This window comes from Amblyomma maculatum, chromosome 11 (genome assembly GCF_055883805.1).
Source record: "Amblyomma maculatum isolate TAMU_Amacu chromosome 11, ASM5588380v1, whole genome shotgun sequence".
NCBI lineage: Eukaryota > Metazoa > Arthropoda > Arachnida > Ixodida > Ixodidae > Amblyomma > Amblyomma maculatum.
Window position 1 is genome coordinate 137338682 of NC_139354.1, and position 22430 is coordinate 137361111.

Sequence of the window (22430 nt, forward strand, 5' to 3'; positions counted from 1 at the left end):
CATGGCATTTTTGTCCTCTGTTGTTTCCTAAGGCTCCATTACTGCACAACTTGAAGATAATTGAGAGTTACACCGAGCACTTAGCGGCCCCTATTGTTTGTTTGTTTTGTTTTTACACTTTCGGAAATAGTGTCGCCGAGGGGTGCGCTAAGCACTCTTCACAAACTGTTGCTTGTTTAAAATGATTCTTCACTTGCGGTTGTGAAAAAAAAAAAAAAAGCAACTCGGTGTATTTACTGTTTTTGTCGGGGAGGAGTTGGGGGGGGGGGGGCTACTACTATTTATTCAAATGCCTGTGGTGCCGCCTCCCTCTGAATATAGCATACTGGGCACAAAATATCGTCGCCGCTTTTTCGCAGCATTTAGAGATGCAATGAAAAAGTCGTAAAATGTACAGTTGCGGAGTTCTTTCTGTTCGTTAAACTCTACGCGGCAATAAAAGTTACGTTGTAATTTACGGTAGCCAACCGAGGGTTTCCTCAGGTCTGATTGACGGGCTGTAATTGGTCCTGCACGCTTGATAGGGCGCATGCCTTGGAGGCGCCTGTGTCTGTTGTCTTGTTTTCACGGCGTATATATAACATCGACTTTTGTTCTTTTATGCCTCGTGTCTGATAATTTAGGCCTTAGCTCGAATATGCATGCGTGTCGCGGTTACGTGAATGCGGTTAATTTAATATTGTCAGCTTGAAATAACACGAGCGGAATCCGATGTATTTATTGAGTGCTTCTCATACTGTCTGATTTCCCCTCGGATTTTATAGATAACAAAATAAGCTAGAAGCATTCAGCCCCTTAGGCTAATGTGGAAGACGCTTTGTCCAGACCCGTTATTTTTCCAGTTACTTCATTATCTGCTCGGCACACCAGACGCCGTCGGCCAGACTTGCTGATATGTATGTAGGAAGAGCGAATTCCCTTCAGTGTTTTCTTTTTCTCCCCATAGAACGCTGCGCGTGCAGTTAGTTATCCCTCTGCCACTGAATAGCATTTCATTGTTTCATTTGCTCTGTATTTGTGCTAGCCGAAAAACGCCTTATCGCGAGGAAGAGCCGGCGTTCCGCGCCAGTGTCCCTTTTACCACATGGCAACCGCGGAAGGTTGCAGGTAGAGAGAGGGAAGTTACCTCCTCAACTTGTAGCGGAGAGGATGCGGAGTCCGGAAGGTGGCCTCCACGGGAGTAGTCGTAAAAACATTTATTTTAACAGATGAGTTCGGGGCGCAGAGCCCTGCTATGAAAATGGAAGAAGAATGAACCCGCAAAATTAAAAATAAAAAGAAAAAAAAAACGCAATCAAAAGCAGCACGACCTAAGGGTAACGCATTGTCATCACGTGTATAATATACTCTTTGGTTTGGTTCGGTTTATAAGATTTTGTGGTAGAGCATCCGCCTCGTGTTCGGGAGGTACCAGGTTCGATCCCTGGTGCCGCCGGGTACCCACCGGCTTTTCAGTGGGTACAAGCTTTCCCCCGGCCTGGTGCTCGGCTCTTTGGGGTGAAGTGTTTGGGAAAAAGGTCGTTGCTCCGATGTGGCAGTGATCAGTTCCGCCATCAGACAACAATAAGTCCGCCTTGTGCGGCTAAAGCCCATTATATGTGGCCTTTTTTTTTTTTTTCTCTTTTTTTTTTTTTTTTTCCTGTTAACCCAACTTTTGCAGGTCATTAGTTTGTTCGAAACTTTAAGCCCTCGAAGGAGCACAGCAAGGTTAGCGGAGCCTCTCCCAAATGCACACCCCGAGAGAGCCGGGCGCCGGGCCGGGGGACGCTTGTACCCATTTTACCGGTAGATGTCCGGCGGCGGGTTTCGAACTGGCCACCTCCCGCAGTCGAGACGGGCGCCCAAACCACTCGGCCACGACTGCGGTCAAGAGACTCAAGCTATGAGAGACGCCGTGTAGAAGGCTCTGGAAATTTCGACGACTTGGAGTTCTTTAACGTGCACTGACATTGCACAGCACACGGGCACCTTGCTTTTCGCCTCCATCACTTCCATTCGATCCCGCGCCCTCGCGTTCAGCAGTCGAGTGATGACCACTGGGCCTTCATAATTTTTGTTTCATTTATTCCTTAAGAATGCGCCAGCTTGGATTGATGCGTGGTCTAAAATGGGGATAAATAGCCTCTTCAGTCACGATTTACAATATAACGGAGCAAGTATTTCGGTCATTAAACCATTGCCCTTATTCACATTTGTGTACGAGCTTAATGCGTCAGGCCACTTTTAGGAGCTGAAAATGTTTGCGGTTCGCTTTTGGAACTTGCTTTGCGGTGGTCCTTGCAAGAAACAAATCGAAACTGCGTTTTCGTACCTGGACACACCAGCCCGTTTAAGAAAAGAGGAAAAGAAATCAGCATTGAAATTATGAACTATGTGTCACCACCCCACGTTATTTGATCGTGGCATTTAATATAGAAAAAATTGAATTTTGTCAGAAAATTATTGTGAATTTTTATTTCTTTTGCTCACCTGTTCATATTCACATTGGGTGGACTTGTACGCAGTGTACTTGAATATTGCAAGTAAATATTTTTAGTGCGATTAGGTCTTGCGTTGCTTAATCTTTGTCCGAGTCTGTATTTCGATAAGGTGAGCCGCAAGTGATAACGGTGATGACGAGAGATTATTGTCATGGTAATGGTGACATTGGTGGTTGTAGTGATGATGAACGAGGTCATACCAGTCAAAGGGTTCCTTTATGGGGGACCCCAGACGCGCGTTTGCTCCGCCACCTCCTCTTTCCAAGTTGCCTGTCAAAGTAATGAGAGTGTGGTCACTGACTGGCGGGTGGCTGCTATTTACGATGAGGCCAGTTAGGATCCATGAGGCCTATCTATTGTGCATATATTATAAAGTGTGCATTAACAGAAAAAATAATTTTCTGATGTGCTAATTTGAGTTAAACGCCCCCACATAAGCAAGCAGCAAGCTTGCTGCATGCCTATAGAAACGATCTCAAGCGACCGCCATATTTCGGTCCAGGAGGCTCGATAGGAACCTCCACTCCTTCATAATCCGCTTATCCCCGCACACTTCGAAGTGCTCCGTTGAGGCTAATTTTCTGCGCCGCCGAAATTTGCCTCCTAACGTCACGCGGGAATGTTAGTGGCGTTTGCATTGAGGCTAGTTGGCTCATGGTTAAAGACGGAATAGTACTCCATTGCGTAACGCATGGACAAGCGCTCACCAAAGGCACGTAGGTAAGACGAGCGTGTCACTTTTTTTCGTTTTTGGCGTAAGCCCCTACAGGTTACGCAATGAAGTTAAGTCCGCATCTGTGAAAACAAGCGGAAGTTGACTTCTTTTTTTTTTTTTCTTTTTTTTTTTTCGGCCGCGTTGGTCTTCACAGCACTCTTCATTAATGTTTTAGGACGCGGGATCAAATCCTGGCCGCAGCGGCCGCTTTTCGCTGGTGGCGAAAAGCAAGGCGCCCGTGTGCTGTGCGAAGCCATTGCACGTTAACGAACCACTGGTTGAAACTTGCTAGCCCTCAACTAAAGCGTCCCACATAGACCGGGACGTTAAATCCTAAAATTATAACCTAGCCAAACAACTTGTCATGCTCATTTGTACAGCTCGGTTTGTCGCGACAGCACTGCGCTCTGCCTATTTGGAGCTTCAGCGGAACAGAAAAAACAATGTGTGGTGAGAGTGCGGCGCATGGATGGGGCGCTTGGACGGTAGTCGTCGGGGTGGCTTGGGACAGCGCGGTTGTCTCTGGGGCGCCGCCAGAGAAAAACACTCGACTCCTGGGGACGTAGCGCTTGGCTCGCTTGTTGTAGCCTGCGAGCCTGTGAACCTGATGCGCCGGCCGCAATGTAAACAGCTGGCCAGATAAGAGAGAGGGGAGCGAGAACGCGCAGGGATCGAGCACTTCGTGGTGGAACAAACAACCTGCGCCGGAGGCAGCGAGCTCAACGGCGGTCGCACCATCTGTCGGTGTAAGCCGCAACCTGAGCGTAACGCCCCCATCGATCGTTGTGCGTTTTGTTTCTTTTGAGAAGAAAAGGTCGCGTCGGTGATAACAGGTGGCGCTGCATGTCCGCCCATTGCGCGATTGCTGGGGGAAGCGCAGCGCTTCCCGCTGTCCAAATAAATGTGTTGCGCTTATGAACTCGGTTCGGCGTTGATTTCTTCGGGACCATTGTTGGACCAGCGTAACGGCGCGACTGCTTTCTTCTAGATTTCATATCGCATCGCATTTTTTTAGAACAACAATGCTTTGCGAGGACATCTTATAGGGCCTAGTTAACGCATAACTTGTAGACCATGAAACCATAAGCGTAGGGACCCTCCTAGGCGGGCGACCAGGGGCGTGCGCGCTCGTGGAATTTATCTGGACTCATTTGGTACGTAATAGCATACCTGCCAACATTCCCCCCTAGAAACTCCCGATTTTTGACTGAACTTCCCGGTTGTACGATTGTAATCTCTAGCATCACTATCACTATCATTGGCTAATATCGACAGTGTAGCCAATCAAATTTAATGAAGTCAATGTAGCTCGTGCTGGTTGCATTTCGTGTTCGCGGTTGCAGCTGCTAATGGTAGGTTATGATCAGCTGGGCCAGTGTAAAGTCAGAATTCTTGTGTGCTGTAAGTCATGGCGCTATAAAATCGCAAGATGATGTATTTGAAGAAGTTATTTTGACCTATACGCTTCCGAATTTCTGTGCTTCGATCGTGACAGCAAGAAAGGGCGAACATTCTGCATTTTGCAGAGGGTGTGGATGCGACGTCAGCGTGTCTCACAGCAGAATAGGTGACTGGAAACTGAAACTGGAACTGAATTCCGCTTTTCAATGTGCAACGCAACATTCACTGCCTGAAAGATTGAGCGCTATCCAACCAGCGGCGCCGCTGAAGCGAAAGGAAGCTTGTTCCGTATCCGGATGGCCTCTCTTGGCCGCCGACTGTCGTCACCAACTACTCTCGTTCCGAATGAGACCGATTCAGGAAAGTTATCCGCGGGTCGCCCTTGCAAATGTGCGCATCGTTGTGGTCGAGCCGCTCCGTTGGTCCCAAGCGACAATTCCTGTTGCATGCTCTTCCTGACAGCAAGTTTGAACGATGGCTGTCCCGCCTGTTCAGAAAGAGGCGAGGAAATGGAGCTGTGTCAGTCGAAGTGCACGTGTAAGGACGACCCGGCGCTGTTTTGGTAATAGCTTGCGTACTTAAGAGCTCGCCTTGCCCCATATTATCTCTGCGACGGTGGCAAAAATAGTGAGTGCAGAGGGTTTTTTTTTTTTTTTTTTCTGGACGCGCGCCAACTGAGGCCAGACAGGTAATGGTACGGGGCCTAACCTGTACTCAAGCGCAGCGTAAGAGTGAACCAGTACAGCCACACTAATAACGGCACTTGGGTTTCATAAATGACGAATTTGGAGTGAATTCGTATCCTTGGCTCGAAGTTTGTCGCCCTGCTACTTGGTTTCCAACAGTCTGGAACAAAACCAGATCTAGCCGCAGGATCGATTGAACGTTTAATCTGTGTTCTCGGCGGATGTACCCGAACATTTGTGCTTATTTTTGACGGTGCTGCCGTTCAGGGCATTGGGCGGGTAGGCGGGTAGGCGGGTAGGCGGGTAGGCGGGTGGGAGGCTGGGTGGCTAGCTGGCTAGCTGGCTAGCTAGCTGGCTGGCTGGCTGGCTGGCTGGCTGGCTGGCTGGCGGGCGGCGGGAGAGGGGGTTACTAGCATCCTAGGGTCCTCTGAGCAGCGTCACCTGGCGACAGATAGCGGAAATATTGTAAAAAAATGAATAAGAGCGCATTCAAAAGCCTACCGTACCAGTTTCCTCAGTGGCGCAATCGAATAACATTACTTACGAGCGCTTATCGAAAAGGCTGTGTTCGAATCCTGTATGTGCAAGTTTTTTTTCTGACTTTTTTTTTTAAATGTTGCATTAAAATAAGCTACCAATATCTTTCCTGGGGGGGGGTGTTCCCCTTTAGGTTTCATCATTGAATGTTTTATTTCTTAACAGCCACAAAACCAGCCGTGAACACAGGCACGACGTCACAGCATGACAGCGGTAACACTCATCATCATCATCAGCCTGATTATACCCACTGCAGGGCGAAGGCCTCTCCCATATTTCTCCACTTAACCCGGTTCTGTGCTAGCTGCATCCACTTGACCCCTGCGAACTTCTTAACCTCATCCGCCCACCTAACTTTCTGCCGCCCCTTGCTACGCTTTCCTTCCCTTGGAATCCAGTTTGGTAACACTATTTCATTCGTAATCATTTCCTGCCTTTAGTGAGCGTATGTTACGTATAGGTTGCGTTCAGAGACACATCTCGGTAACTATCGCCGTTTAATTAGCTCAGAGACAACCAGTGAGGAGAAAGAAGTTGCGGGATCTTACCGTTGAAGAGGCGGAATTACGTGGGGAGGGGAAGGGTATCGATGTTGTTCATGCTTAGTACTTATGCTGTGCTTCTTGCTCGAATTGACTCTCAGTCACGGAAGCAGTGACGACTCAGTCTTGAGGAACGAAGAAAGATGCCATTTACTGATGGTACGAAACGATGTAGCATATCGTTTTCTGACTTTTTTTTTTTATTTCGAAAGAAATACTACTCTAGGTTTCGAGCCTTCAGCGTAGCGCGGCGGTGGGCATGTACGTCTTACCCACGTGTCGCTGTGACGTCACACCCGACGTGACACAAGGGTGTGGGCTGGCAGGAGCTCCCAACTTGGGCATCTCGTTTCACATGGGACGGTTATGTCAGAATCAGCCGGCTAGGATCCTGGCACTCACGTACGTTACCTCTATAGGCCACTAAGGCACGTTCATACGGTTTGGTTAAAGCGGGGCTTTATGTTGTGGGCTGAGGAAGAAGAAAAAGAGAAGAAGAACGCTCGGTCACCCGCAGCTAATGCTTTCGCAATATTTGATTCAGCAGCGTTGAACCCTTGTAATTTTTTTTTTATGATGTACTCATGACGGGGTGCAAAGGTTCATCATGTACCCGCTGCCGTGTCTTGGTAACTGACACGTCTGGCAGTCCACGCCAAGGTCGCGGGATCGAATCCTGAGGAGGTGGAGCGCAAATGACTCCCGTACTCTACACGACGCCAGTACGCGTTAAAGAACTCGAAGTGGTCGCAGTATTTCTTCTGGCGTTGAGCTGCTCATTACAAGGTGCTGGATTCGATCCCGGCCGCGGCACCCGTATTTCGTTGGAGGCGGATCTGCAAGTAAACGCCTGTGTGCTTGTGCGATTTCAGCGCCCTCTTAAGAACCACATGTGGTGAAACTAAACCGGAGGCCTCCACGACGGTGTCCATCATAGGCAATGTATTGCTTCCGGGACGTTGAAGCCGCCAAGTGACAATAGATAGATTTAGCTTTCCGGAGACGTACTGACGTAGACGTATACCGGTTTACCGGAGCCTTCATGCCCACGCGATTAACAGGGGTGAGTGCAATCGCGGCCACTACGCCTGCGTGGAAGGGTACGGTAAATTAGAGATTTAGCTTGCCGCAGACGTACTGACGTATATTTCGTCTCACAAGATGTTTGCAGCACTGCGAAAGTGCAGAGGCACCCCGGTTCAATCAGCATCATGCCCACTACAATAGGCAATTGTGCTCCTACGCGCCTCTCGCCCCCAAATTTGCGGGGGTGACAGTAGGAGCACAATTCTCTGTTAATGGGCACAGGGGCGAGAGACATTTAAAAGCACAATTGCAAGGGCTCCTCTGCCTTTCGAAGTGCTGCAGATATCTTGTGAGACGAAGTATAGACGTAATACCGGTTTACCGTACCCCTCCCACGCAGGCGCAGTGGCTGCGATTGCACTCATCCCTGTCAATCGCGTGGGCATGAAGGGTCCGGTAAGCCGGTAAGCCGGTATACGTCTACGTCAGTACGTCTCGCGTGGGCATGAAGGGTCTGGTAAACCGGTATGCGTCTACGTCAGTACGTCTCCGGCAAGCTAAATCTCTCTCCTGCGCACGTGCATTGACAGGGGTGAATGCAATTGCATCCACTGCGCCTGCGTGTGAGGTGTATGGTAAACCGGTATACGTCTATGTCAGTACTTCTCTGGCAAGCTAAATCAAATTCCTTGGTCCTCCACCGTATATGGCGGAGTCAACGTGAGCCTCGCCTTTCGCAGTGCTTTCCGTTTTGGATGCACGTCTGCATCTCCTAGTGACGTCCTTGTCGGTTGCTCCCGCCGCGGGCCATTATTGCACGTGCTCTCTCTCACGCAGCCTCCTGCCTTCGCTCTCCGAGAGAGCCATTTGCTTATCCCGAAATACACGCGCGCCACTCGAGGGAGCAGCCGTGCTCAAGTGTGTGTATTCTCGCACGGCTTCCGAAGCCTGCCGGCCCCATGAGTAGTGTCGGTCTGCCTTCGAAGGTCCGCAAAGTGCGGTTGCTAACCCGTGCCTGCGGCTGCTGTGCGCCTTTTATTTGCGCACGTGTTTGTGTGTGCATGCGCGTTTGTTTCTCGCGTACTGTTTTGTTTCGTATGCGGAGCGGCGGTCTGCTGTTCGTCACCGTCTTCCGAAGAGCGCCTCGATTTGTGGGGGTTATATACTCCCCTCTGCTGCAGTGCGTGGGATATTGTTTTGCGGCATCGGGGCCCGCGTTCACTCTTTTTGAAGCTGCGTATGTTCGTTTTGCTCGGTTGTGAGCCCGAAAACGGCTAAAGAAGAGAAATGATCGCTGTTTCCTGGTTGGGGCATTGCTGTCGTATACGCGCTTTTCCGAAATGCACACTATAGTGATATTTAAAAGTAAAATCAACAACGGAACAATGAACTGAAAACTATGGCGAAATTCAGGCCCTCGCAACCGTGCTGTTGCAAAACGTGGTTAAGTTACACACTTACAGAAACACACGACCTGAACTGGGGAAGTAAACGGGTGGGGTTCTGGCCGTTGCAAGTGCAGCGATGCGTCGCAGGAGTGCTTTCCCAGAATTTATCACGAGGTGCATATTTCTGGGGTCTTCTTCCGTTGGCTGCATAGAGCGCTGCCGATTAGCCCGTGCATTGTACTCTGGTTAGGCCCTGTGCGCTGAAGAGCCTTGTTGGTTTCACGTTTAATAACACTCGAGCTTTCCGGGCTCTGTACCTCGTCTGCATATTCCGACGTGCGCAGCGATGATGAGCTTGTTTCTGTCTGGTGGAAACGAAGCCTCAGTGAAGAACCGGTGTTGAAATAGGCCCTGAAATAGGGCGGGTGGAAGGCGAAGCCAGCTTGTCGGTATATCGCTGGTTGAGTATACGTTTAAACATCGAGTCCACACAGGTTGAAAGTAGTGGTTTTGTTGATGTTCGACGCTGTTCAGGTCAGCGACCGCGCCGAATTCCGTTGCATTGCGCGAAGGTTAGTTGGCACGCGATGCCTTTTCCTGCGTGCGCGTGGCAGCCGCAGATGCGGATGAGTGTATTCGTCTATTGGAATTATAGCGGGAGTTAAAGGGTCTTCAAAATCAGTACCTATTTGGAGCTCAGGAACTCTTCGCTGTATCTTCGGTCCGTTTTATACGCAGTCCCTCTCGCCGTTCTTAAAATACGTTTGCACCAGCGATGTTAGAATTTCGCTGCGTACCATGTTCGTACTTCTCGAATAATGTTCGGGATAATACTCAACGACAGGAGGTTTGTCACGTTTACGCTCTATCCTTTTTTACTTTCCAAATGTTTCGAAAGCATCACTCCAAATTTACGTTGCATGTGCTTCCCAGTCACACTGTACCAGTCCGTATGCAGTCGTAATATCGGGTAAGTCCTCGGTATCTTCGACGCTTGTCTGAGATGTTCAGAGGAATCATTTAAGTGGAGCGTATGTATACACACATGGGCTGTATGCCGCACAGCTATAAACCCCTCTTCAAAAAAGTGACTAATTCTTGTACACATTCTTCGGGCGCTTGTGAATTGTAGCGCCATCTACAAGCGACTAATAAAAGCTAGTTGCCATTACTTAGCTTCAGAACATCGCTTTTCCTTTATCTCTTATTTATCTATGCGACCGTTACATCGAATGACTTTTGCTGGCGCTTCTCTTAATTTTATATGTAATCTGAAAGTTTGCAATTTAATTTAGTGACCGCGGGTACCGCCGCTACCTGTAAACACCTGAATTTTGACCAGTGAGAACCGCGGTCTTTTTTTTCTTTTTCTCCTAAATGCACGGACCCTATAGGAAGTTTCGCAGCTGCTAATATTGAAGAGCTCTTTAGCTTTTTTAAGAGAGACTAGCCTGATTGGCAAACTGTGACTTTCTCACATCCTCTCCTCTCTAGCCTCCCCCTTTAATCCTTCATCGTCACCCGTTCCCTCTCCTCTACTATTTCCTTCGAGCACTATATACATAAGCTGCAATGGGTGCAGATGCGACGTTCTGAACCTGCGAAATGTGGTGCCAGTATAAAATGGCCGCATGCGCATATATGTAATAACATATGCATAGAAGCGGGAACTCATGACACGCTGTTTTCAAATTCAACATAACGTAATCTCCCGTCAGGTACGCTATTTCTTGAGTTTATAGCGCTTGCTACTCGCATACGATAAAATCGCGTTGATAATATCGCGACAGTTTTTCGCGCGGATACTCTAGGCTAGCTTCCAAGCGGTGACTACTGGGCCGCTGCTCGTTTCGATGAAAAAGAAATACAAGATTCGGCCTTATGTGGCGCGATGTCAGCGCACGTTGGAGACTGCTCGCACTTTCGGTGTGTACGTCCGTCAACTGTTTCGGTATCAAGGCGAAAAAAAAAATTAAGTCAAATTATCTCGTCACTACAAGTGCCTCTCTTCCAGCGAAACATATTAGCAGAATCGGTGTAGTGAGAGGAGTTGCATGGAGAGGTCCTGTTTCGGTCTTTTAACCACAGTCACTTCGGAGACGGTGGTCGCCTCAGACGTGATGTCAGAGCGTACGCCGCCCGCGTGCGTCTTGCCCGACGCCGCCAGATTGCGTGGGTGTCGGGCTACCGTGTGCCGTCTTCCCTGCACTTATAAGCGGCGCATGCCGATAATAGCGTGTCGAGGGGCGCGCTCCTGTGGCTACGCGCGGCTTCTGACGTTGAAGAGGCAGCAGGCGAATGCCCCCCTTGGACGAGCTGCGCGCACCGTCTTCGTGACGGTTTTTCCATCCGTAACCACTGAACATCTTGTATGCGTACAGCGGCTTGTCCCGCTCTAATGTAATTCCACTCGTTGATCCGGAGCTTGTTTCATAACCCTCAAACCGAAGCTCGTATTTCACTGGGCGAATTCCGTTCAGATTTTGGGCTGCTGTCGCTCTGTGATGGTCCCGGTTCTTTTATTTGTGATTGGTTTCAAGCCCACGATAGCCATGCCGGGCCCAACGATGGTCCTTACACTCGAGGGTCGAATCGTGGACGAATAGCAACTCGCTCCGCAGCGGATATAGCAATATAGGAGGGGACCACTTGTGGCGAAATTTGACTGGTTCCTGTCAGAGGGGGACCAATACACCAGTTTATTGTGGGGCTATCAGAGGTTCAGTTCGAACAAATTGCTGGAGCACTCTAACACACTTGGCCGGAGTCGAAGGAGGGGGTGTCGCGGAGAGACGACTGCTCAGCAGTGGCTGCGCGATGGGTTTTAAAGCATTTTAGTTTTTGGTGCTCCCCGACGCATCTCATTTCGTGAGGTCCTTATATTTCAGCATTACGTCACTGTACATAGCAGAACGAGCACGGCACACAGGAGCATAAAAGACAAACAAGCGCAGAGCTTCAAATTTGCTTGGGAAATTCGCGGAGCCACTGCACATATATATAATAATAATAATAATATTAATAAAAAAACCCTCGTGCTTTGGCTCTTGTTTCCCCATGCAAAATTATGACCCATTTCAAGGTCCACATACTGTCCGCGTCGTAGAAATGCGGCAAGCCCACGGACGTACAGTTACACTGCGTGCTCAGCCGGCGTAGAGCCCTCCGTCGGTCTTCCTATGGCGCGTGCAGATGGTGTTGTTGGCGCTATGCTGAACGGCCGAGTGCACTTGCGGTGCCCTTTTGGACTCTGCTCGGTGCGCGAATCTGGCAACAAGTACTTGCCTTATCTGCACCGGCGCCCTTCGCTTTCTTTATTCCTTTGGGCTGCGATCGGCATGCCCTCGCTCTCGCCAGATAACGGTGTACTTGTGGGGCCAGCAGTTTGGCGCATGCGCCCTCCCTCCGACCGCCACCCCTCTTTTACAGTGTGCCCGTGGAAAGCCCTCGTGTGCTTGTCTTATCAGGCCACGTTTGTCTGCTTGCGTCCGCGTTCTTGGGGCCCGGCTGACGCCGCTGGCTGGCTCGCATGGAACACTCCCCGGAGCGGTCAGTCTGTTGGCACGTTATAACGTCGGCGAACGCTACGGCCCGCGCTGCTGCTCAAGCGTCATTCGGCACGCTGTCTCAGGAAGCCGTTTGCTGCGCTCCGCTAAGCCTAACTCGAGCTCCAGTACCTCCACTCCATGAAGCACCAGTGCGCCGTGCTACCTTTTGTGACTACGTGGAAGAAGAGTAGAAGAAACCCTGAGGGAGTTAGTTCGGCGGTCCTCGTCGGCTAGTTGCTTAACTATCGCCCGCGTGTTCTTCGAAACCGCCCCCTTCGGTCGGCAACACCCTCTCCCATTCGCTTTCCTGCTTTTGTTCCCTTATCCGGTGGCGTAATCTTTTTTTGTCTCTGGAATCAAGATCACGAGTTAACGCGGTGGTGGCAGCGACCCCGTCGCCGTATCAATCGCGTCCGACTTGTCATTGGTGGGCGGCTCTTTGAACGCGCGCGCCGGTCTCTGGATCCCCCACTTAGGGCTTCACTTGCTGGTGCCACATTGTCTCTTTATCGTTACGCCTTCTGTTCTGTGTGTGGTGAACGTCTGTCATCGTAGTGCGAAAAAAATAATTCCCTTGATGTCGAACCTCGTGGATGTTCCGGTTTGTGCCTCGTGGTCGTCGCTGTAAGTTTCGAGAAAGTCCGTGCGTATCTGTCCTGCGACGCGTCCTGCTGCCAAAAGGGACCTTAGAAACGACACGTGGTGTTCGTGGCGCCTTCGAGGTTTTACTCTCAAGCTGCAGCCTGCTTGGATGCGAGCCCCCGTGCTTGTTATAATCGTGTGCTCGTCGCCGTGACCGTGGAGTGTTTTGTGCGCGCCCGGGTCGTCCCGTGTAAGCTCGTGGACGTCGACAACGGTCTTGTTGCCGCTTGGTTTGTCGTGACTGCCGCTGTCTGCGCCTCCTCCCCTGTTGTCCTGTTGTTTCCAAGTGTCGTCCCCTGACAAGCAAACAAACAAACAAAAAAAAACCTCCTCCCGCCTTGGCTGCCCTGTCCCGTGTGACCACGCTCTGTCCGCGGGTTGCTGCGACTGTGCGAAGGCATGACCGATAAGGAGATTGCCAAAATAGAGGCGATCGTGGAGCGTATTTTGCCGAGGTGAGTGGGGCGCGTCTCTTTCTCTATGCGTTGCTTTTTTTGCCCTCCTTTAGTTGTTTTCTTGTTTTTGTTCTTGTCTGACTATACTGTTTGTGGCAGTGTGCGCCGATCTCTTTGGTGTCCCTAGAACGAGTGCTACGACAAAACACGTGCCGGTTATATCGTAGCGGGCAATGTGCGACGAGAAGTCAGTAGCTGGGGCGCTATTAGTTGAAAATTGCAAATATCTGTAGAAGCTGTCCGTGCTTTGGTGCCAGCTGTAGTGGCGATTGTGAAGCAGTGTTTCTTGCTTATTGTTGATGGGCCGTCCTACTTGTTCTTGTACAAGCTTTGCAGCCGCTCTGGAATCCTAAGGGGAATTTCCCACTGGGGCGGTGTGTGTTTTTGTGTGCCCCCTCCGCTTAGTTCACATGATCACTTGGGATTGGATAGTGGACGCTCGTTTCATTCCTTATATGACAGCGCGCGAGATCACGCGGGAATCGCACTTTTAAATGGCTTGCAGCGCCAGCAAAAGATAATCGATGACCACGAAAATAAAATGTTTCGCCAGCTGTCGAGGCACTGTTTGTCGTATCTGTACGTCCGTCACTGAACTACAGGACTTCACGTTCGCGTTTTCGTATGTCGCGTTCCCGGGCCACGTTTATCATAACGTACTAAGTTGCCGTATGACGTGCAGAGGTGGGCACACTTGCTCCAGAGCGTTCGGCTAGCTGTGCCGCTGTGCGAACGCAGTTTAATAGCAGCCGATTTCCTAGGGGCAAGGCGTTTTTGTGCCTGTGCGGTGTTCATATATAGGCAATCTGCACTGCATAGGTAGCGCTAATTGTCCCGCAGCGGGACTCCAACATGATGCTGTTAGCCGCTTGGTTCGCGATAAACGACCGAGCATGTTCAGCAGCATTATAGATACGCCTGTGACAGATAACGTCCTTGCCCAGGCGCTCTGTATGTAGCCCAGTTATCTAACACAAGCCACGCAAAGCTTCCACATAGCGTGCAGTTTGATCCCTGTAAGCAGGTGGCGTGAATACGGGCTAAAAAGCCGCCTCAGAAGTGTTTGCTTTTCTCGCTAGGATGTGTTACAGCGCGGCGATCGACACAGCAAACTTCATTGCAGGTTGCCTATAGACCGGGCTATGCTAGTACGCAAGTATTGTCAGTCTTTACGTCGGTGGCTGCTTGCGAATCTCGCTTTATTTTTCTTTTTTTCTCGCGTAGGACCGCTCGAACGCACTGGACAAGTCTTCTCATTTGTGTGCTTCAAAACTTCGTCGCCAGCGGCTTTCCAGTCCAAGACTGGATACAGTTTTACGCCACTGTTGAGCATTACTGTTCGTTCCAGCATTCGTTAAGTTAGGGGCGTTGAAGACGTGTTGCCGACCTCACTGTCCTGTTTGAAGTGCTGAACTGTCGTTCGGTTAGGCACTTTCTGAACGCCGGTACGCTTCTGACCCGGGAGACGCCATGAATATGCTGACATTGATCCGTTTAAAGTGCTTCGACTATTTGAATAGGCTGAAAGGCAGGGCTATTTTCAACCATTCGGGAAGTCAGCTTGTAATGATTTTAAGGCTGATGCTAATACATTTTTAAACTTCCCGCTTTCGTCATAACGGACATTTAGCATATTGCGGGCCGTGCGCAGTGATGCTGTAGTTCACCCTGAGGGCGACAGGTGGCTCTAGGTGTCTGCTATCGTCTAGAAAGAAAAGTACAAAAAAGAAATTTAGCACTAGGATCAGCTACATAAACATGCAAGGAGGTAGAAAAAGAGCGAAATGGCTAGAGATAGAACAGCAGTTGAAGGATGACAAAATAGGCGTGTACACTCTTTGCGAGACTCATCTCAGGGATCTAGAAGATCAGCCGTTTATAGAAGGCTACGTCTGGGAAGGGTGCAACAGAACGAGAACGGAAAAAAAGGGTGGAGGAGTAGGTATGTTGATACACCAGGGAACAAATTTGCAAAGAATTAAATCATCTTGTAAAGAACATATCTGGGTTTCAGGAACAATTGCCGGCATAAGGACATGACTAGGGGTAGTTTATTTAGGAACAGGCCATCAATGCAGGCAAGAAAACAAGGATCTTGTTAAATGTCTCAGTGACGATATAAGCCAGTTTGGAGACGGGGCCAATATTATTCTACTGAGGGACATGAACGGCCACATCGACGATCTGGATGGATACACGGATTGTAACGGGAAGCTAATGCTAGATTTCTGTGAGCGACCCGATCTAGTTATAGTAAATAGAGAAATAAAATGTGAAGGCCAAATCACGTGGGAATTCCGCAACAGGCAGACGACCATTGACTACTGTCTAATGCAGCAGGAAATTTATAGCAAGGTCACAAAAATGGAAATAGACGAAGAAGGGGAGTGTAGTCTGGGAAGTGATCATAAACGTATTAGTCTGCAGATGGGGCCCTTGATGAAAAGAGAAATGGAACTTAGACAAAACGTAAACGCAAAATTAAACGACGATCAAATAGCGCAGATAGCAGCAGACATAGAGGAAGCAATAGAGAAAGGCCCCATGGAAGACTGGGATTATGAACAGGTAGAACTACTCATAAGGAGGAAAATTCAGGAGGTTAAAGTAGCAAACCGCTGGAATGGAAAGAGGAAGCCACGGAGCTGGTGGAATAAGGAAATCAGGGAAGCTATTGAACAACGACGGGCTGCTTCAAGGGAACACCGAGTGGCAAAGAAAGCACAGGTATCTCAGGAGGAAATCTACCAAAAATGGGAATCATATCGACAAAAGAAACTTGTGGTACAGGCCCTCGTCCAAAGTAAAATAAAGCAGTCCACCGATCGCTGGACGGCTGACATACACGATGCCTCTAGAGGCGGAGCAAGAAAATTCTGGAACCATATAAGCTGGCTAGGGAAGAAGAATCAAAGAAAGCAGGATCGGATTCAAGATAACGAGGGAAATTGTTTAAAGGGAGACAACGCAGTGAACTACATTACATCAATTATAGCCGAGTCATTTAAGGGCGACGATAGGGCAATCTCCGCAAATCAGGAAGCAACACAAGGTAGCAGAATACAAAGCAGCTTAGAACTGACCAATCTAAACTGGAAAAAGGCAGAAAAAAATATTCCTAAAAACACATCTACAGGAATAGATGGAATTCCGATCAAGCTGATTAAGGAATTCGGTCCAAAAAGTAAGGAAACGTTGTTAAAAGCTTTGGAAACAGTCATAACGAATAAGGAAATTCCGGACAGCTGGCGGCAGAGTAAAATGAATTTGATTTATAAAGGGAAAGGAGACAGGATGCACATAAAATCCTACAGGCCGATTACCATAACATCTGTTATGTACAGGTTAGCCATGCAGGCGGTGAAATTAAAGGTGCAAGCATGGGTAGAAAGTAACAACATACTCGGAGAACTTCAGAAAGGCTTTAGAAATGGTAGGCGCTTAGATTATAGCCTGTTCGTGCTTACCCAATGCATCGAAATATCTAGAGTGGAAAATAGACCTTGCAAATCAGGAAGCAACACAAGGTAGCAGAATACAAAGCAGCTTAGAACTGGCCAATCTAAACTGGAAAAAGGCAGAGAACAATATTCCTAAAAACACATCTACAGGAATAGATGGAATTCCGATCAAGCTGATTAAGGAACTCGGTCCAAAAAGTAAGGAAACGTTGTTAAAAGCTTTGGAAACAGTCATAACGAATAAGCAAATTCCGGACAGCTGGCGGCAGAGTAAAATGAATTTGATTTATAAAGGGAAAGGAGACAGGATGCACATAAAATCCTATAGGCCGATTACCATAACATCTGTTATGTACAGGTTAGCCATGCAGGCGGTGAAATTAAAGGTGCAAGCATGGGTAGAAAGTAACAACATACTCGGAGAACTTCAGAAAGGCTTTAGAAATGGTAGGCGCTTAGATGATAGCCTGTTTGTGCTTACCCAGTGCATCGAAATATCTAGAGTGGATAATAGACCTTTGTATTTGGCCTTCCTGGATATAAACGGGGCGTACGACAACGTAAGCAGGGAACTCCTGTGGAACATATTAAAAGAAGGTATCGGTTATGAGATAATAGACTTCCTACAGGAAATATACCGGGATAACAAAGTAGAAATTACGTGGGAAGGGATAAGAAGTACGGAGGATGTCAAAGTATGCAAAGGATTAAGACAAGGCTGTCCTCTATCACCGGTGCTGTTCATGCTTTATATGATAAACCTGGAACGGAGGATACAAGACAGTAACCTAGGTTTTAACCTGTCATATAGATTAGGTGGAAAGGCGGTAGAGCAGCGCCTTCCCGGTTTGATGTATGCAGACGATATTGTGCTGCTAGCTGAGAGTCTGGAAGAATTTCAAACTCTAGTTAAGTATTGCGGAGACGAAGGTCACGCTCTATAGGCTTCAGTTTCAGCGCAGTTAAGTCGGGTCTGATGATTTTCAACGGCTCAACTGATCAGGGTCTTAAAATACAAGGCCATGAAATATCTAGAGTAGCAGAATATAAATATCTGGGTGTATGGGTGAACGAAGGATTGGCATACATTGGAAAGCATGAGCAACCACTTAAGGCCAAAGGGCGAAGGAATGCCGGGATAATAAAGCATAAGACATTGTGGGGATACAATAGGTATCAGGTTTTGAGGGGTATTTGGAAAGGAATTATGGTGCCCGGACTTACTTTCGGAAATGCGATTTTGTGCCTAAAATCAGAGGTACAGTCGACATTAGAAATAAATCGGAGATCAGTGTGACGATTAGCACTAGGTGCCTACGGCAAAACTACAAATGAGGCGGTACAGGGAGATATGGGCTGGGCATCTTTCGAAGTACGGGAAGCTCATAGTAAAATATTATAATAGGAACGCCTGAGGAAATTGGACAGTAACAGATGGGCAGCTTAAGTATTTAAATACCTGTACTTAAAAAGCGTTGACTCACAGTGGAGGAAAAGAACTATGAAACTAACTAGTAAGTATGCTAGTCACAAGGACGGAGAAATAGAGCATTAAGCAACAGTTGAAAAACACAAAAGGTAAAAATTGGATAAATTCGATGGAAAAGAAACAGAGTGTGGAATTATACCGTAAGTGGAAAATGCAGATCAGGAAGGAAGATTTCTTTGATAACTCAAGAGGCAGTGCCCTACTTTTTGAAGCTAGATCAGGGTGCCTTAGAACACGCAGCTACAAAAAGAAATTTAACAATGGAGATGACGCATGTGCTGTATGTGGTAACTCCAGTGAAACAATTGATCATATTATACTAGAATGTAATGGTATCCATCCGGAAGTTGATGCGGGCGCAATCACTGTTCCTGAAGCTCTGGGGTTTAGAGATACCAGTGGCCGGGTGAATAAACCGGCGGTGGAAAGTATCAAAAAACGACTGGAAGATTGGTGGCTTAAAAGCAGAGAAGTGACATAATGTTAGTAATGTAGGAACAAAAATTTAATAAATAGAATGATGGTTTAGTTAACCATTCTAAATCAATAATTAAGATATAGGGAGAAAAATGAGCATGATAGCTACTGCTACCACCCCGTTTCAAAGGGGACGCTCCTATATTCCATCCATCCATCCATCCATCCATCCATCCATCCATCCATCCATCCATCCATCCATCCATCCATCCATCCATCCATCCATCCTTCGGGCATCCTGCCGTGTGTACATAATCCGGACATGCGTAGTAGCGGATCGCGATGCGCAGTATGTGCTCTTGGCTGATGAGGCTCTACCCACATCACCGCTTTCTTCATTGAGTTTGCCAAGAGCTGAAAGGGCGCAAAACACGCAGTAAGGCAGTGTCGTAATACGTCGTTATTCTTTGCAGTGATTGTACGAAGAGCAATCGTAATAATCTGTTTTCGAAAATCCCTGTCACGATCGTTGTCCGCGCACTGCTAAGCCGGACGATGCGCGCCTTTTCCTCGAGAAATCGAAAGCCAGGGTGTGAGACCGATCCCTGGGAAAATTGGTTCGTTAAAGCTCCGTGTGCTTGGATGCAGCAGTACAAGCAGCGCTTGTCTTGCTCATTCGCTACGAAAAGCACGCTCAAATGCTTCAGATTTTTTTTTTTTTCGCTTCCTTTTGCGTTTCTGTAAGAATAATCTTAGTCGCTGCAGTGGCAGAAACCTCTTTGTTCTAACGACCAGTTCCCTGAAACCGAATGGTATGCGTGCGGATGGAGCACATTTCAGTCTTTTGATTTCTTTCCGTTAATTAGGGAAATTTTTTCGGCTAGTGGTTAGAGAGACAACTTGATTGATAAGAGAAGAAACGTGATCGAATATCCCACCTAATCGAAGCAGGGTTGTACTACGTTGATCGGTATATATCATTAAACGTATCAAAACTGTACGCCTCTGCTATGGCCGAGCCCCTCGCCTCCGAGACCTTGTACGGCGTCTGTCTGAAGTTCGCTTTCGCGGCCGCGTTGCTCGAGCGGTGCCATACGCATCAGTATTAAACTACTTGCGGCGACAGCTATTAAACTACGACTTCGTGAGCATCGGTCGATGCCACTGGATCCCCGCCGGGGTGGCGCAGTGGTTACGGCGCTCGACTACTGTTCCCAAGGACGCGGGATCGAATCCCGGCCTCGGCGGCAGCTTTTCGATGGAGGCGAAAAGCAAGGCGTCCGTGTGCTGTGCGATGTCAGTGCACGTTAAAGAACCCCAGGTGGTCGAAATTACCGGAGTCCTCCACTACGGCGTCTCTCATAGCCTGAGTTGCTTGGGACGTTAAACCCCACAAACCAACCAACCAGCCACTGGATAGAGGGCCTCCTTCGATGGCCGCGTTTTTCGTACTGCTATTGAGTTGCATCGGGTTATAGTCTTATACAGAACTTCGTGCACTTTTGTCAGAAACAGGTGATCGTATACTATCATTATAAGAGACCTGCCACATTTGCGGTGCGCGCAGTTTTTATCGGTACATCAGGTCGAATTCACGCACGTGCCCATGGAGACGTGGGGATGGGTGGTTGGTTATTTTATAGTATTTAATGTCCCAAAGCTACCTATACAGTGGAGGGTATCGGAAATTTCAACCACCTGGGGCTCATTAACGTGCGCTCAAATCGCACGCTCCTCTAGATGGGGATGTTTAGTGCAAAACAATTTTATTAAGAGACGCGAGCATTGTTTTATATGTGCATTTCCTGTTTCCAAGTGGATTTCTGTATTGAATTTAAGATCTTCAAGTACTTTCACGGCGCTCTTATTGTCATGCCGCTTTATTTCATTTGCTAGACGTGTGGTATCAGCTCCGAAATTACTATTAGCCGCGTGCTTTAATGGAAACGTAACTCTTTTTTACAGTGCAAGAGGTGCTATACTCGGAGTGCTACTTCGAATTTCGCCTCTCTGGCTTCGAATATGACCAAATAATTAAATGTAGGTATGCCTACCGAAAAGTGAGGTAGCCAGGTACGCTTTCCCTTGTCCAAAAAGCTATTTAAACAAAAAATGTAAAAAATCGCGGAATGAAAGGGCGGTGTGGCCTTAATCTAATTAAGTGAAGGGGTTCACCTACAGCCTGGACAGATGCTGCCCCTTCCTCTCCCCCGAAACCAATTTAAAGAATAAAGTATAAGAGTATTCGCGGAATGAAGAGGGGGTGTTATGGGCGCTCTCGCGTCTACTCTTAAGGCTAAGCTTGAGCGTCTCCCAATCCAAACCGTCAAACCGTGCACAATCTTGCTAAACAGTGCAAAACCATGATTAAGAAAGATTTTGCTCGTATCTCTATCTCAAGCCGTTCTTAACTTCCCCTTTTCTTCTTCTTCCTTTTTTTTTTTTTAATTTTGGCGGGATGTTAGGGGCACCTGTATTTGCGCGACTTTTTGTCGCATGAATCGCACCCATATTCTGCGCCGCTGATTTGTCTCGGTGGTAGGGCGGTTTCTTCGTAATTTCTTTCTATCTCTTTCTAATCTCGATAACAAAAGAGGAAAAAAAAAATAGCGAACGCGAACTTTGTTTCGTTTGCGCTTAGCGTGCGCAAATGCTGTGGATGAAAGGGGGTGGACTTTGGTGCGACGAAGGCGTGCTTCTTCAGCAACGGATAGTTTTTCTCCAGTGGTTTACTTTCATATTTCGCTGAGCAAAGTGCGACTTTGAACACTGCACGCCGGTTACTTTCACCGCAGAGCGTTAAAAAGCTTGCGTTCCAACAGGAGAGGAGGCGCTTTCCCGTGGGCGTGTCGGGAAAGTCATTTCACAAGGGACTTCACGTTCTGAGAAATAGGTTAACACGTAATGTTAATTGGGTGTCGCCCGATGAATTTCTCAAACAATGTAGCTTTACAAAGTGATTGAATTCCTCATAAATGCGCGTTAATTTGGTCCGGAGGAACAGAACTCGTGGTTTGAGCTGTGCTAGGATAGCCACGCGAGTGAGGGGAACTTGCATTTAACCTCTGTGTCGCCTCGTCCTTACTAGCGTTGAAGAGCCCAATGCGCGTCTGGCGGATGCGCGTGTAAGGTGTTTTCTGGGCCTCTCGGCATGCTAGTTGGATGATAGTCCTTGGGAATAGTGGACCTTGTGCGAATAGCCCTCTCCATTCTGCATGTCTACATTTGAAGCTTTGGGTCTTGATTTGAACCGGTGACCCTTGAGTTCTGAGTCAGTTCTGAAGCCTTGGGCCACGCAGGTATGCTTGTACGGCTGCGGCGCATGCTGCCCTTTATGTAGTCTTCCACTTAAGCGCAGAAACATAACAGGGGACCACAGGCCTCTTTGGTGCCATGCCCTTAGACGAAAATTAAGTTCCCGCCTTTTTTTATCAGCTTCAGCGCTCCTAGCAAATGGAGTGCTTTGCGGACACATTATGAAGGGGTTTGGAAACTACCGACCCATTCATTCATTTCCAGCCTACCAATTGGGAAGGTGATCAGTGTAAAGCGAAATCCACAGCCAGCATAACTAATGCGCGTTTGTCGCAGCCTTTCAGTTTGCTTTCTTTGGCTTCGTGTGAATGGAGGAGTGTTCTGCTCG

The 22430-nt window shown here is 48.2% G+C and overlaps 1 protein-coding gene across 8 annotated transcripts in view; it reads left to right on the forward strand.

Moving 5' to 3' along the window:
- Positions 1-22430, forward strand: part of LOC146175052 (CUGBP Elav-like family member 1-A) — a 566960-nt gene that overhangs the window by 53554 nt on the left and 490976 nt on the right. Inside the window, exon 1 of one of the 8 annotated variants that reach the window (XM_084584450.1) lies at positions 12321-13420. The exons of 5 other annotated variants lie outside the window; for them this stretch is intronic. In XM_084584450.1, the coding sequence (XP_084440576.1) occupies positions 13365-13420 (56 nt within the window). In that variant the 5' untranslated portion in view covers positions 12321-13364. Of the gene's footprint in view, positions 1-12320; positions 13421-22430 lie in introns of those variants that run through there. 2 more of the 8 variants (XM_084584451.1, XM_084584458.1) reach the window with 2 other exon arrangements.